The sequence below is a fragment of the Camelus bactrianus genome, chromosome 31 (assembly GCF_048773025.1).
Source record: "Camelus bactrianus isolate YW-2024 breed Bactrian camel chromosome 31, ASM4877302v1, whole genome shotgun sequence".
NCBI lineage: Eukaryota > Metazoa > Chordata > Mammalia > Artiodactyla > Camelidae > Camelus > Camelus bactrianus.
The window spans coordinates 18,034,655-18,050,385 of NC_133569.1; the positions used below are offsets into that span (position 1 = coordinate 18,034,655).

At 50.5% G+C, this 15,731-nt stretch overlaps 1 protein-coding gene across 1 annotated transcript in view; it reads right to left on the reverse strand.

Moving 5' to 3' along the window:
- Window positions 1–976: 976 nt before the first annotated feature.
- Window positions 977–15,731, reverse strand: part of DPYSL2 (dihydropyrimidinase like 2) — a 64,386-nt gene continuing 49,631 nt past the window's right edge. Inside the window, exons 9-14 of the mRNA XM_010948445.3 lie at window positions 12,381–12,537; window positions 11,774–11,915; window positions 10,615–10,785; window positions 5,885–6,064; window positions 4,880–5,045; window positions 977–3,495 (exon numbers count right to left, since the gene is read on the reverse strand). Coding sequence (XP_010946747.2) covers window positions 3,404–3,495; window positions 4,880–5,045; window positions 5,885–6,064; window positions 10,615–10,785; window positions 11,774–11,915; window positions 12,381–12,537 — 908 coding nt within the window. The 3' untranslated portion in view covers window positions 977–3,403. The remainder of the gene's footprint in view (window positions 3,496–4,879; window positions 5,046–5,884; window positions 6,065–10,614; window positions 10,786–11,773; window positions 11,916–12,380; window positions 12,538–15,731) is intronic.

Below are 15,731 nucleotides of genomic sequence, written 5' to 3' on the forward strand. Positions count from 1 at the left end.
GCTGAGGACCAGGAATCTCTGTTTTCCTTTTGAAGGACTAATTTCTCTTCCGATCACCATAAATGTTATCCGGTCTTCTAGCCATGTTTCCCTCTTCTTGGTATTTCTTGCTGGAACTCCAGAGCTCCCTCGCCAATTTACCACCTCACAGCCGTGAGGTACCAACGAAACTCAGACCTAATCTTTTTCCTGCTCTGACTTTCCTCTTTGTTCAAATGCTCTGTTTATACGAGTCTGGTCTGGTATACATATTTTGTAAATCACCTCCCGTCCTGTCGGGACAGGGTTGGATGGAAATTCACAAGAGGAGAGAAAAAGACCTCATCAACCGTGTAACAGGCCTGGGGGAGGGGGTGGGGGCGGCCCGAGCACTCATCCTCTTCATTCAGGGTTTTCCGAACCAATGATACAAGCAGCAGGTAGCAGGGTAACTGTGGGAACCAAGTATCTGATACGCAGGGGTCGGCATGGCTGCCTCCATCCCCGCCTGCAACATGCATCCTTGGCACTTGCTGGGGGCAGAGGAACGTGTGCTGCACACCCCCTGACTGAGCTCTGGATGCCAGCCCACAAGCCTCAGCCTCTTTCCTTCCACACCCCCCTGGGGCTTGAGGATTTCCCAGCGTGAACAAACTCTCAGGATGCAGAGAGCCCGGGGGTCACTACACTACCTATCTGGTCCACTGATCCCCACTTCCGACTTGCATTTGCAGCTTGATTGCGGAGGCCCCCACGGCCTCTCAGGGTGGAGTCTGTGAACTTCTGAGACTCAGCTCCGCCACGCAGAGCTCTGCTCAGAATCACACCTCAGGGGCCTGGACCAAACCACCTGCGACATGCAGTGAAAAGACCCCTACATTGGCACAGTCAACAAAACACGAGGCCGGAGACATCCAGAACATTTCAGGGAGGGAAGTTGTGATGGAGACCCGGGCCAAGCAGCGGCCTCCTTGAACATCTCAACACAGACACACCCTGAAACCACCACGTTTTGCTTTATTAGGCGTTTCATGGGAATATAACACAGAGTTCTTAAGGAATAATAAACACGAGACTTTTTTTTTAACCATAATTATTTTGCCATTAAGACAGTGGTTACCAAAAAAAAAAAAAAGGTACTCTTCTGGCTACACACATAATCAGCTTTAGCACTGAAGGTTCGTCCACTCGTGGTCACAATCACAATTCCAAGGGTTAGAAACCAGCTATGAGTAAAGCCTACACGGGTTTAGAGCATCAAGTCACTGCAGTTACTCAGTTCTGAGACACTGTGGATTTATTTTAGCATTTACACATGACATTCATTTAACAGACACACAGAGCAGGCCAACAGGTAAACATGCTTACACAGCCTGCGGAAATCTTCGGGTTTTAAGGAAACGATCAGAATAACCAAAGTGACCATGACCTGGGACAGGAAAAACAGGAAGACTCAAGTGAATACGAGAGAGCTGCGAGCGTTTCTTAGAATTGAAACAAATTTTTTTTTTTCCAACTGGTTCAAATTTCCTCCAAGCGCAGGTGAGAAAAAAAAAAAAAGCAAATATATTAAGTTAACCAATTATTCTTTAAAAGTGCGATTTACTTTTAAAATAACAAATAAACAACAACAGCAACAACAATAAAAAAATCAACCCCAACCATAACCCCAAAGGCAAAATGTGTGGAGAGTCGAGTGAAATGCTGGATGGGCGTAACCTACTTTTTTTCTGTTACGATTTACAAAAGCAGATTTGGTTTTATAAAAGCTGGCAAACATAGCACTGCTTAGGAGAATCTGTAAACACGTTTGGAAGGAGGTGCGACACAGATCAGCAGAGACAGGGACGGGCACAAGGCAGCTAGTGGAAAGCGTCTCTGAGACTCGAATCGAGGGTGGGCTGTGGACACAAGATCCGATCACCTGCGGTCTCTAAGGGGCCACGCATCCAATCTGCCAGGGTTTCTCCTCCTAACAGTTCTGACTCACGACAGATTTTCCCTCTTGCAAACCAGAATGGACTTTAGGTCAAATTTCCCAAGGGCTTTCTGAGTTTAGGAGAATTCCCTACATTGCAGGATGTCTTTCTAAAGAATTGGGGAAAAAAATTTTTTTTCCACCCTCCCCCCACGAAGTGAGAAGCCCCGTGTGTTCTGGAATCCCAGAAGATACTCAGGTGGGACTTGGAGCAGGTGGCTGGCTTACAGCTGGTTGGCTCACTCGGGTTACGGGGCTCGAATTATAGATTCCATCGTGTCCTTAGCCAGTTAGAACTGCACAGAGGAAAACCTCTCATGTCCTGGAGCCTCATGCTTCCTCAGCATCTCGGCACTGTCTGAGGTCTATTCCGGGCCCACTTGTGAGAGCGTGGGTGAGTAACTCGGCCCTTCCTGACACCCGGGAAGCAACTCAAACTCAAACGCACATCCCGGTGATGCGGGTGGGGAGCACCCGTCTCCTGTGGACTAGGACAGCGTGTTATGATGGTTGTGATGACAAAGCTCACACATCCTTCCAGGCGGGTTTTTAGGACCACAGTGAAATGGGAGACCTGGTCACTGGAGAAGACCATGGGGTGCGGGGCAGGGTGGGGAGAGAGGAGGAAAAATCAGCATCTCAGAGACAAGGGCTGGAGGAAACACAAAGAGCCAGACGTGTGACAATATCAACGAATGAAAAAGCAAGAGAGAGAGAGAGCAGAAAAGAGGTGAAGAGAGAAGAGAATCCTAAAAAGGTTTCATCTACAGCAAAATCTAGGCCAGAAAGAAAGCCTGCCCTTTGTTAACAGTTGACCCAGAAGATGACAGGATGGCAGGGTGGACATTACAGCCTCTCAGGAGGGACACGAGTCTGCCCGCCACCCTGAATCAGCTTGATGGTTGCACAATTGCATCATCAGGATGTCCAGTTCAAACCCCTTGTATTAACATTGAATTAGGCTTTCCAATTTAGTAGTTAAAACAAAAAAACCCAACCCTCCCCAGCCCCACGAAGAAAACTTTTCTAAACATTTAAAAAGAAAAAGGCAGCTCTGGGCAATTCACTTTATCTTCCCCTCCCCCAATGAAAAGGAAGATGATGACAGGTTACAACAGAGGTTGGAGATGAGAAACACCCTCACTGTGATTTGCGCTGTTTCGCATGTCTGAGTGTTGGAGGCGATCCCGTGTGCGGGGTTGGTGGATAGGCTTGGGTGTGACATTCGTAGCTATGTATGAACGTGGGTGAGCAAAATCGGTGACTCCGGGTGAGGGATGGAGTGCGGGGCCCGAGAGGGAGCCCCAGGAACTGGCTGCCCCACAGTAACTATCACAGGCTCTTAAAAAAAAAAAAAAAAAGAAGGAAAGAAGGAAGGAAGAAAGTCTCAGAATGTCCTTGGGTGTCCCATTCCCCCATCCCCAAGCAGAAGACTGCCCTGGGACTCTAGCCCAGGCTGGTGATGTTGGCACGGCCGCCAGGGGGAGCCACGATGCGCTGGGTGGTGCGGCGGGGGATGTTGTCATCAATCTGGGCGCCTGGAGAGGAGAGAGGGGTGGGTCAGAGGCAGAGCTACACAAATCGCTGCTTTAAGTCCAAATAACACAGCTTGGTGCTGCCAGCAACCTGAATGAGCAAGAAAACAGATTCCCCTGGTGTCTCCAGAGAAGACTAGAGCCCTGCCAAAACCTCAATTCCTGATACACAGAGATAATAAATGAGTGTCAAAGAAAGAAAGAACACAGCTTGGGAGAAAAGTGTCTGACCCATTCTTTGTCCTCCTAAAACCTCACCAAAAGTTTTAAACTATTTAAAAAAAAAAAAAAAAGGATGAGCCTCAGGTGGCCGAAGAACCACAGCAGAAGCTTGCTGGATCCACCGCCTGGGGAAGTAAAGCTATCTATAAACTAGCACCATGTCTCAGGCTTTTGACTGACTCAGACTACATCCTGCCCCTGCTCTCATTGGTCACACTGCCCGTGGCTTCTGTGAAGGTGCAGCATTCTGTTCCCTAAGAGCACACGTCTACGGGGTACTCAGGAGGAGTGATGATGCTCCCTTCCACCTGGATGGCCCGGTGAGATAAGACAGCACAGCTATCACCATGCCCATGTCACCTGATGAAAAAGCTACTGTTCCTTGTTTTCAAATTTTTTGCAAACGGGTAATCTATATATGGCAACTTTCTAAAAACCAGTATATATGACAAGAAAAAAAAATGTATCTGATTCGCTGTTTCTTTAACACGCCACAGAAGCTCGGATGCACAGCTGTGGCTCGGGGAGCTAGGAAAGCGGAAGGTTTCTAGTCATGGGTCAGATGAAAGAGTGGAAGGAATTCGAAATAAGGAAGCTCTAATATTTGATCCCTTTTCCTCTCACCTTCCCTGGTATTTTATACAGACAAATAGCTAACAATTATCAAACGGCTGTATTCTGAGCACTTTGCGTGTATATTAACTCACTTAACTCCTCATAACAACCCCATGAGATAACTACTACCGTTATACCCATTCTATAGATGAAGAGACTGAGGCACTCTCAGCTTCTGGGCTATGAAGTTAAGCTGTAGAAACTCTAGACTCCACAAGATGAGCCACTCCAATACACTGTACATGTGAGGGAGAAGAGAATCCTAAAATACCACAATATCCTTTTTGTCGATGGACATAAATGCATTAAAAAATGTCCTCTAATCTCCTGGGTCTGACACACAGTGAATACATCATGCCATCCTACGTGCTATAGACTCGTGTCAAGATCCTGAAACCCAACCCACCATTCACCGTGAATTACATCTTTAGGAAGAATGAGAGTATCTTTCCTTTCTGCTTCTTCTCCACCCACAAAGGTGACTCCAGCCCCGCCAGCTCCACCGGGCAGGGCGCCGCAGGGCTGGGTCCCGACCAAACCATAACCATACCGGACAAGCTGAATCCAGACTGGTGCAGGTTCCGGACAGGCGGGGCCTGCTGCTTGGCTGGAGACGTCTTAGCCGAGGAGGCTGGGGTGACTGTCTTGGGTGTCACGGACACCTCACACACAGGTCCATCATACAGGCCGCGAGGAACCCCTCTCAGCTCCGCCAGCTGCAAAACACAAAAGCCCCCTGAACTCAGGCCACATTCACAGAGGACATCTCCCTGGCAACTCTCCTGATGGGGGAGGAACAGGGCTCAGCATGGGCCTGTGAGCTTTGAGAATGGAGAGCGCTCCGTATGTGGGGGCTCGGCAGGGACAGATGTCACATGGGGCCAGCCCCCTGGCTCTGGGGCAAAGCTCCCCCAAGGTGTGTCTTGGGTGACTGGTTACTCTACAAAAAACTAACAGTGCTTCTCATTTATTCCCCCAAGGCACTTCACCTTAAACCCTGTAGGAACTCCCAAGTACACTGCGAAGAGGATCTGGTCTCATGTTCCAAGATCTGGCCCCTAACTTTCCAATCTTACTTTCCCTTTAATTCCCTAATAGCTCCACCCATTCCCTGCCTCACAGTCCCCAAGCACCAGTGCTGTCGCGTTCACCATGTCCTGAATACACTGTACAGTTTCTATACTCCTCACAGTCTCTCTACCTGATTCCCTTGTCTCCCTTCTTTGACTTGCCAAACTTCTACTTAACCTTCAATACCCAACTCAAAATGCCCTCTCCCCATGATACTTTGCACCACGACTCCGCAGCAGTGGTTCCCTCCTCCGAACCTCAGTGCCCGCTCCTCAGGACAGCACATACTGCAGTCGCATTTCCATCTGGCTGGCTGGGGACATGCCTGACTCCTCCAGTGACATTCTGAACTCCAAGAATAAAAAGACTCTCTTATCCCTGAATCCTCCAGACTCACCTTGATATTCTGACTCCAAGAACTTCGTGTTTGTGGAATTGAACTTAACCCATGATAGAAACAACCCATGAGATCAGAGGCACTCACCCTGCTCCGTGCCTTGATACGCTTGTAAACGAAGTCAGGGAAGGGCTTCCGGGGGATGTAGCGCCCAGAGCCTTCAGTGACATGAAGGGTGCCGTCCTCCAGGACGATCTTCCCCTGGCTGATGACCACAAGCGGAGAGCCCCGGCACTCCATGCCTTCAAAGATGTTGTACTCTAGAGACTGGAGGGAAATAGCACAGTGAACCTCAGAATCCGCCCCCGTCCTGGCGGGATCTGGGCGGTCTGGCGGCACCCCATGCCCAATCTCTTGCGGACAAAACAAAGGCCCAGAGATGGAGTCCCTGTCCCGATTGGCCACCCAGCAGGCCCTTAATCTGTCTGTCTTAATTCCATCTAGAACATGGAATAATCTTTCCCACCTCTCAAAAATTTGTGGGGAGAAATAATTGATCCAAAAAAATCACATGGAAAAGCGCGAGGGTCTGTACACACCACAAAGATACATGAAAATGATTCCTCGTATTAGCAGTGACTTTGTTCTCACGAACTCAAGCTCCAATCAGGTTAAAATCCACAGGCCTTCTCTGACCAAGGTCTAAATTTAATCTTGAAATGAGCCATCCATGAGTCGGTTTTCCCACTGGCCTGCCTGGTTTTCCAATCTGTTAGCGATGTGGTTAAGTTAAAATTCCTAAATGAAAGGACTGTGGGAACGCAAGAGACATGCCTTTGATAAACTGCTGGAGGTTTAATTTCCCACCAAGGCAGCCCTCCTTTTAGTTTTTAAGCTTTTCAGGGTGAGAGCATGATGTATCGCGCGCCCTCTTGGAAAGCAGGCGGGGTATCCACACGAGGGAGTTTGTTGGAGACGAGGCAACAGAAAATGGGGGGCACTGTACTTGACACTGAAACCTCCACGTATCACAGCCCCGCCCCACAGCCTCGGTCCACCCGCTGCTCCTTCCCCAGATGCCAGATGCCTGGCGCTCCCTCCTGCCTGCCCTGCTCGCCGGCACAAATGGCTGTCCGGGGAGAATTAAAAGGCAGCTGCGTCCATAAGAAGCAGATGGGCTTCTGGGGGTGATTACCAGACCAGGTATCAGTGCTGAAGAGTCAGTCTGCAAACAGAGAGCTGTTGCACTGCCAATCAGGGGCTGGTGAGGGTGGAGTATGGCTCATTGGCCACGTTCAATGTCAAAATGCAGCAGTGTTGACTGCAAACAGCAACAGGGGGCTGGCAGCATGGCTCTGGGCCTCCAAGGAGTGACATGGAAGCTACTGGAGGAAGAGGCGGCGAGGCACCTGGGGGAGGGGAGGGGACTCGACATGTGGATTCCCAGGACCCAAGTGTGTGTCCCCAGGCCTTCCATTGGTTCTGAGGCACTCCTCCCTGAAATGAGAATGTGTCCTCCGGTACACGGAGCTGCACCACCGACGTCAGCCTAGACTGAACCCAGTCCTTCCAGGGGACTGGGGTCAGCTTTTCCTACTAACCTGGGGATTACCGCATTGAGGCCATTTGACATTAAACCCTGCAGTTTTTCTGGACCATGCTAGACTCAGGAGTCAGACCACCAACTTGCGTGAGCCCCAGCCGTTAGTTCACATTCCCAGAGGAGCCACTTTTGTCCTCTCGGCACCCAAAGCCAAAGTCGAGGCAGGCAAGAATCCTTGCTGCCCCTTTCTAAGTGGCACATCCCATACTAAGCACAGCTGGCCCTTGGCAGCACGATGTATTTTTAAAGGAGTCTCCTGTTAGGCTCCGCCTTTTAGATATGTTTTCTTTCATAGCGGTACCCAAACTAATGGAATATCTTAAAATCGGTGGCATCTTAGATCTGGTGAGATCCAGCTGTGTGACTCCAGGCAGATCACTTTAAACCTGTCTCAGAACTTCCATTTCTTCCCCTGCCTCCCTTGCAAGGCTCACGTGAGGATGACCACAGGAAAAGCATCCTCTGGGTGTAGATCACCAGGAGAGAATTCCGCCAGCTCGGAAATGACCTCTGAAAAGGCCATCCTTTAGGGGCTGGAACCAGCCCCATTTCTTCCACGTTACTCCACCACTAACTGTCTGTACGCTGGCAAACCCCTCCTGTGCCCAACCAGAGCAATGGAAACAACCCTGGCCATGGTGCCATCTGCCCAGGGTCCACATCCCAGGTCTGCCACTTGCCAGCTGTCTGACTTTGGACAAATCCCTCACACTCACTCTGAGACTCAGCTTCCTCCTCTGTAAGGGGACACGGCTCACCTTTGCAGGAATGATGCTGTCACAAGAAAGAACAGGGACCAAAGCACCTCACCCACTGCTCGGCACGCAGTAGGCTTTTAGAAAGTCACTCATTCACTGTCTGGCTTTTTTTTATTGCCCTTTCCCAACAAGATGGCAAGCCATTTAGTGCCAAAGACATCCTAAGATGCATTTATTGGAATTTAGTTGCCTATAAATGACAGATCCCAGTGCCCAGAAGAGCTTTGAACTATCTCCCATTTTTAACAGATGGAGGAACCAGTCTCATGGTTTTAAGTGACTTAAAATTAACAAGTCCAATGGTGAGATCGCAACCCAGGGTATTCAGAGCCTACTCACTGTCAAACCATGAGGCAGTGAGACTTCACCTCTTACCAGGTACAGACATTTTTAACCTACATCCACACAGACTTCCTAAAATTACTCATCTGGCTGGATGCCTGGCAAATCCAAGCAGAGGCTTAGCAACAGGGCTGTCAACCAGAGTTAGCTAAATACTCCAAATTAAAGCTAATTAGCCCCGTGGTAGGAAATACTGTATTACACGGGAAGCCTCCTGTTTGTGTCCTCCCAGATAATTCATGCTGCACAAGCATGCTGAGCGTGTACTCTTTAAAACAGGTGAGGACAGGAAAGAAGTCTTGATTTCAGAAGTCATGATTTCCTAGCCGGGTTTGCCTGGAGGTGAAGGTGGGGCAGTGTTGCTGCTCTGGAAAGGTCTGGGTGGAACGTCTGGGGGGCAGATGCTGTCTTCTCACATCATCACTCGTTTGCATCCTCTCCTCTGCCGGGTCACGAGCTCCAAATGCAAGCTCCCTAGTTAGGTCATCTGTGGCTTAAATGATAAGTCCGGTTTGCCCTTTCCATTATCCCTGGGGATGGGACTCTGCAAGGGAGGGGAAAAGCATCTTCCTCCTCTAACCCTGACCAAGAGGCTGTGCACACAGTCTGGCAGGGAAGAGCCCTGGACAATTTTGGGTTCTAATTCTGGCTCCACCGCAAAATAGCTATGTAACGTTAGACTGGTCCCTCAGGCTCTCTAAGCCTCCGTTTATTTATCTTCCCGATTGGGATAATAATAACATCCCTTTATTGAGAAGCCCAAATGAAAGGGCTGTGATGTTAAATGCGCATGAAGAGGTAGGTTCACCGGGCAGGACCCTAGGACCCCTGCCCATAAAGGAGCCATTCTGGAACCGAGAAAGGTTGTGATCTAAGTCACATGTCGCTGTGGCTGTGGGGCTCTGTTGCGAAGCTACGCCAGCCAGTGGGGAAGCAGGGAAAAGTCAGCTAAAAATACTGAGAGCTGAGCAGCCTTCCCTGAAGGCACCTTCCATCTCGGCACCCACAGGGGCCAGCACAGCCCAGGGACCTCTGTCCAAGTGGGAAAAGAACTGGGACTTGGCCCAGGGTCCAGCGCTGTCCTGGAGAAATGCCAGAAGCCCACCCCTGAGCTGTCATGGCACTTGGACGAGGGGTCAGTACTTGCCGGCCAACCTGGAATCAGACTGCCTACTGAGCCAGCTTTCAGTCTAGAACTTGATCTAGAATACCCTCTTCTTTCCCTAAGAATTCACTTCGAGAGCCATTTGGGTTTCTGACATAAAACTCTCTGTCCTGTACCCACTTCTCTTCTGAAGCTCTCCCTTTATCCGCATCCTTCAGTATTACACACACACAAACACACACACACACATACACACACACACAATCTTTTCTATGAAGAACCAACAGCATCTAACATCCCTACCTAATGCCCACGGACCTCACAGAATCACAGGACACTCAGGGGCTTCACCTAACCCTTCATTCTCAGCTGAGGAGCTGAGACAGGACACGGAGTCACCTGCCCAGGGTCCCAGTAACAGGACAGGGCATCCCCAGGCTCTGCAGTCTAGACTGAGAGACAAGAGATCCCCCAAAACTGCGTATCCTAAACTCCTCACTGCAGCGGCTGCCAGGCATTTCCTCCATCTGGGGAGAAGTCAAGGTCAATTCACTCCCGCCGGAAGGACATAAGGGCACCTGCCTTTTAGGCGTCCGCACGGCAACACTAACATGAGAAAACAGTGGCTTCAAAGAATAAAAGCGCCCGGTGGGCACCTCGGGAGCGGCCATCTTAATGTTTCATTTGGATTCCTTGCCCCAAGAGCTGCCATGAGTTGTGCTGCACCAAACTATTAAAATGGAACACTGCCTGGCTTCTAGAAACTTCTGAGGACCAGGCATATGTCACTGGAGGCTCTGAAGGTCCAGAGAAAGAGGCCTCTATCCAGAGAGAAGCCGTCACACTCCAGATGATAAGATTAATGTAACCGTCTTACTGCTGTCACTAAAGAAAAGGAAATAGCTATTTTTTTCTCAGCAAATTGCAAGTTATAACACATCCTGTGGAAAAGCTGACTCCGATCACAGTATGTTCTTTTCATGAATCCCAGGGACTCTCTCTCCCTGCCTCTGTCTCTTTCTAAGACCGTAATTCGCTTGGATCCGGTCCACGTGGTGAACAGGCTTACGCTGTTGTGGGTCTTGGCAGAGATGGTTTTCACGCTGTCGGGGTCCCAGATGACCAGGTCAGCATCGGACCCCACAGCAATGCGGCCTTTCCGGGGGTACAGGTTGAAGACTTTGGCTGCATTGGTGCTGGTCACGGCCACAAACTGGTTCTCGTCCATCTTTCCAGTGACCTGAGGAGGACAATACACACACACACACACACACACAAAATCAGGTTAAGTAGTTGAAAGGTGGAATGCCGCTTAGCAATGAAAAGGAACACATTTTTGATACACATAACAACTTGGATGTCAAGGGCATTATGCTGAGTGAAAACAATCTCTAAAGGTCACATTCTGTGTGATTTCATTTCTAGAACATTCTCAAAATAACCAAGTTATGGAGATGGACAGATCAGGAGTGAGGCAGATTTCTCCAGGGGTGAGAGGTGGGAAGGGATAAATTGGGAGTTAAGAGATTTGCAGATACTAACTACTAAATACAAAATAAACAAGTTTCTACTATACAGCACAGGGAACTAAATTCACTATCTTGTAGTAACCTATAGTGAAGAAGAATATGAAAAGGAACGTGTGTGTGTGTATGACTGAACTATCATGCTGTACACCAGAAACTGACACAGTAGTGTAAACTGATTATACGTCAATTAAAAAAAGAAAAAGAAACAGAAAGTCTGTCATCATTACGTTTTAAGACATTAAAAAGGAAAGAGCCCTAAGATCCTTCAAAGGTCAGAGCCTGTTCAAAGCAGGCCTGCAGAAGCCTGGAGTGGGGACCAGGGCTAAGCCCCAAGAGTCCAAAAGGCAGCTTTAAGGAAGGTGAGTCCATTTCCAAGAGCAGATTGACTGAGTAAGTCACCAGGGGGCTAAGGAAACCTTTTCTTGACTGATCAAAAGAGTACTATTTTTAAGACTGCTTTTTTTCCATCTCTACTGGCCCAAGGATGACAATGGTGAGCAATACACATGAGATGCTTAGGAAGGAACGACCTCTGGGGAGCGGCCTTAGATATGCAAACCTAAGAAAGATTATCACACAAGTATCAGTTTCTAGAATTTTCTTAACTGCCATGTCGAGGCCCACATGAGAGCCGGGTCCTCAGTTGAGGAGGCAGGAGAAGGCTGAGCCCACCCCAGGCATGAGACCACCGCTCCTTACCACAGCCTTATCCCAGATGACGGACATCCGCTCCTCCGTGCCGTTGGTACCTTCAGGGATCAGGGTGAAGTTGTCCTTTCCCACGGCCTTCTGGGCAGTGTTGAAAGTACAGTGGGCACTGCCAGTGACCTGGAGGTCTCCACTGAAAGGGAAGCATATGACTGGCCTTTAATCTCTGACCTCCAATCACCCTCGAACATCTTTTCTCATGTGCCGGGCCACGGAAAGCTTTTGAAATCACCTATCCTCCTCTCAGGAGACAGGCAATCCAGGAAGACGTGACATGATGCCGAAGCTCCATTCTAATGCTGAGTGTCCACGTCTACTCCGTGGGGCATCTTATGAGTGACGCCGTACCACAGTGGAATCCTTTCACTACCTCACTCGTCCCCTGTGGTTGACTTTCAAGATGGCCCTGGTTTTTATCCAGAATTCCCCCGAAAGCACCAGCATGGTAATACCCTGACGCCATCTGGTAACCCGAGTTTGGGCAACAAGGTCTCTGTTTGCGAGCTGGCTCTTGCCCACCAGGCTGTCAACCCCCCGCGGCAGCTTGGTCTGAGGGAAGACTAAAAACGGAGGGTGGGAACGAGTCACCGACACTCACCAGGACAGCAAGGAGTTCAGAAAGTCCGGAGTGGTCGGGTCGGGGCTCAGGGGTGGGGAGGTGACAAAAGCAGCTGCCTTGGCCCAGTTCTTGCTCCAGTAGTGGGAGCCATCGGTCCCCAAGCTGGCGGTGATGGGCTCACCATACACCACGGTTCCTGCCAAACAGAACGCAGAGCTGAGTACAACACAAAGAGGGAGGCAGGAAACCACCGTGGCTGGGAGTCAGCAAGCCGAGGGCTCTCACCATCCCCACGAAGAAGGTGCCAGCCTGTTCTCACAGCTGAGAAACTCATGCTCGAGGAGGGCAACCACCCCAGCCATCTGGTCACCCATCCAGCGAGGGCTCCCTGGACCCCTGTTCTTCTAACTCAGCACACGCGCCCTGGGTGATCCCAAACATCCTGCCTCTTATTCTAATGAGTCCCAAACCCATTAACAATCCCCAGCTCAGAATGCATCCAAGCACTCAATCCCAAGCGCCGTCTAGACTCTTATTTTCAGGTGATCCAGGGCATCTCACACTTTGCCTTACGGTTCACCCAACACTCCCCCTGCTCTCCCGACATCTCCCAGTCCATCTCTCAGTGTCTCCCAGTGTTCCCCAGAGAGAGGCAATTAGATGTGACATCAGGGGGAGGAAGCACGTGAGAGCCAGTACCCTGCCCCCCAGATCTGCCCAAAAGACCCTCTGGAGCCCTGAGTCGCCACCTTGAGGGCCAGAGACTCACAGCAGACTTTGTAAGAGGGAGAAGTACAGGACTTTGCGCAATTCTGTTACCGAGATCTGAGTCTGCAGAAGCCTAGCGGAACTCAATGCGGTGTCAAGAAAGAATGCCGATTTCCCGAGGCTTAAATCACACCCTCTACCCACTCACGTACAAGCCAGGAAGCCGGGACTCATTTACAGTCATTGAATGCCGATGCTTTAATGCCTTAAATCCATTCTTTCTTTCCACTCCACGCACCTTCCCTGCAATCAGGCCTTCATCGTGTCGCCCCAGCTCAGAGTTCAGATTGATTTTTGCTTTACCAAACTCCTTCCCCACCTCTTCGTTCGTTCTCCGTGGCATCTCCAGAGCGATCTTCCGAAAACAGAATCTTCCCTGACCGTTCTCTTGCATAAAATCCTCCCCAGGGGCCCTTCTGCCTTCCAGGCAAGAAGCAAACTTCTCACTGAAGCAGCTCATGCCTTTCGTATCCGGCTTCACATCAAAGCTGGCTTCCTGTTTAACATCATCCAAAACTCAACCCTGTCCTCCACTCCAATAAGCCAATAATCGCCCAGTTTTAAGTCTTGAGTCTCCACTTGATGGAGATATTTTGAAGCAAATGACTCAGCCTGCACACAGGAGGCACTCAATAAATGCGTGTAGAACTGATTAAAAGGGGTGATTTTTCATTAAGTAAAGGCACCAGAGCTGGAAGTTGATCTCGGGCCAGCCTTACTGTCACCAGGAATTCACCTCTGCTCCTACCTCCCCCCACACAGGGCTCCCCAGACCCTCACGGCAGTCCTACCAAGCGCGCCCTTTGCTCCAAACACAGGGCCTTCAAGGCCAAACACTACTCAGTCTGGAATGTGTCTCCTTTCCTCTCCACGGCCTTTTCCAGGGCCTTATCTCTTGATAACACAGAACGACACCCACTTTGGGATAGTGGCTGCTCTGAGAGCCGGTTCCGTGAGCCACCCCCTCTCCAGCCTCAGGAATCTCACAAAGGACTCTCTGTTCCGCCAGCGAGTGGCAGGGGCCAGGGCAGGGAGCTCACTGGAGGAAATCAGTCACAAACCCCAGGCAGGAGGGGGAGCTCCGGAACGCGGGGGAAGCCTCACCCTGAAGGAAGAAGCCCCCGGGGAGACAAAGGCCAAGGCTCACAGTCACCTGGAAGGTCCCAGGGTTGCTGACCTACTCCAAGCCTCCCAGGCAGGATTTGGTCTGAGAAGCCAGCTGGGCAGCTGCGCGAAGCGCTCCAGCTCACCCCAAAGTAGAAAAACACCACATCAGGCCTTGGCTGCTGTCAGGGATGGGGATGAACTGCAGACGGCTGAGCAGCCCCAGCGCCCGCCCATGGCCCAGAGTTTCTGGTTCGAGCATCAGCGGAAATGGCTGGGCTGCGGGTAGCTCTTCCGACTCTGCCAGGTCTGGAGGTCCCACTGGCTGTGGTCTGAGCGCAAAGGTGATGGCTGGGCAAGTCATTAGGAGAACAAAGGATCCGTCACCCTCACGGTTTCCTGGCTTTGTCGACCTGAAACTGTTCAAGAGAGCAGAACCGCCTGGAGAACGACAGTGGCTGCCGGTCTTTGGAAATCCTTGGACGCGCATCAGCGGTTTCCTGGTCCTCCCGTAACTCACTATTGCTCATGCTCTCCCTGCATCTGTGCTTCTGCCTTTGGAAACTTGAGTACAAAGAAGGGCTGGTTCCTGGGATGTGTCCTGAATCCTGCAAGTGTGAGTGCCCGTGACCTTGGCCTTCATCTCCCTCTGCAAAATACGACTCAGATTCCAGTGGGGGCTGGGTCCTGCCCTCTCTGTGCATGGGCACACGAACCTCGCCACAAGGGGATGAACTCGGCCTTCAGCCTCTGCAAAACCCAGAACTGGGAGGGAGCTTCAAGGCCACTGCTGACCAGACCTGCCCCTTTAGCCCGAGTCTGAGCCAGATCTCCGGGGCTGGGCTCAAGAGAAGATGGGGGCACCTGAGAAGGAGGAAGCCATTTCTGCAGCTCATTTCTGCTTCGTACTGCTCAAATTCCAAGAGATTCAGAGGACCTGCTGTCTTTCAGCAAGGTTTTCTGGTGTTCAGCACCCCCAAAGGCAGGGCAGGAGTTACACATTCCTGCAGGAGGCCTCCACTTCTGCCGATTTGATAAACACTGTACCTGAGAGAGCCACGGATGGGCTTCTGGACATCAGTCAGGCCGCAGACACCACCGGAATGGATGCCAGAAAGAATTACCGCTAATAATAATAAACCACAAAACCGGCTTGGTTGGCCTTTCTGCACTCCTCTGAACACACTGCCGACATTTTCTTGGCGGCAATCAGATCTTCATGCTTTTCTTCTCCGGGGGAAAGTCTAAACTGAAGGATGTGACCCCGGGCCAGCCTTTGGCAGGCAATCTCGAGTGGCCGGGAACAGCAGCGCTGGGGCTGGTGTTTATTCACAAGAGGCCTGAGTGCATTCATGAAGCATAAAGGCAGGCCGGGGGTTAGAGAGGCCTGACAGCTCCCGCCCTGACAGTTAGTCATTTCCCACGAACGAGAAGCAGCAAGACAAATCTAGAGCAGAAACAATGGAAAATCATGTACACATATGTATTTCAAAACACAATCACAAAAGCACAGTAAGA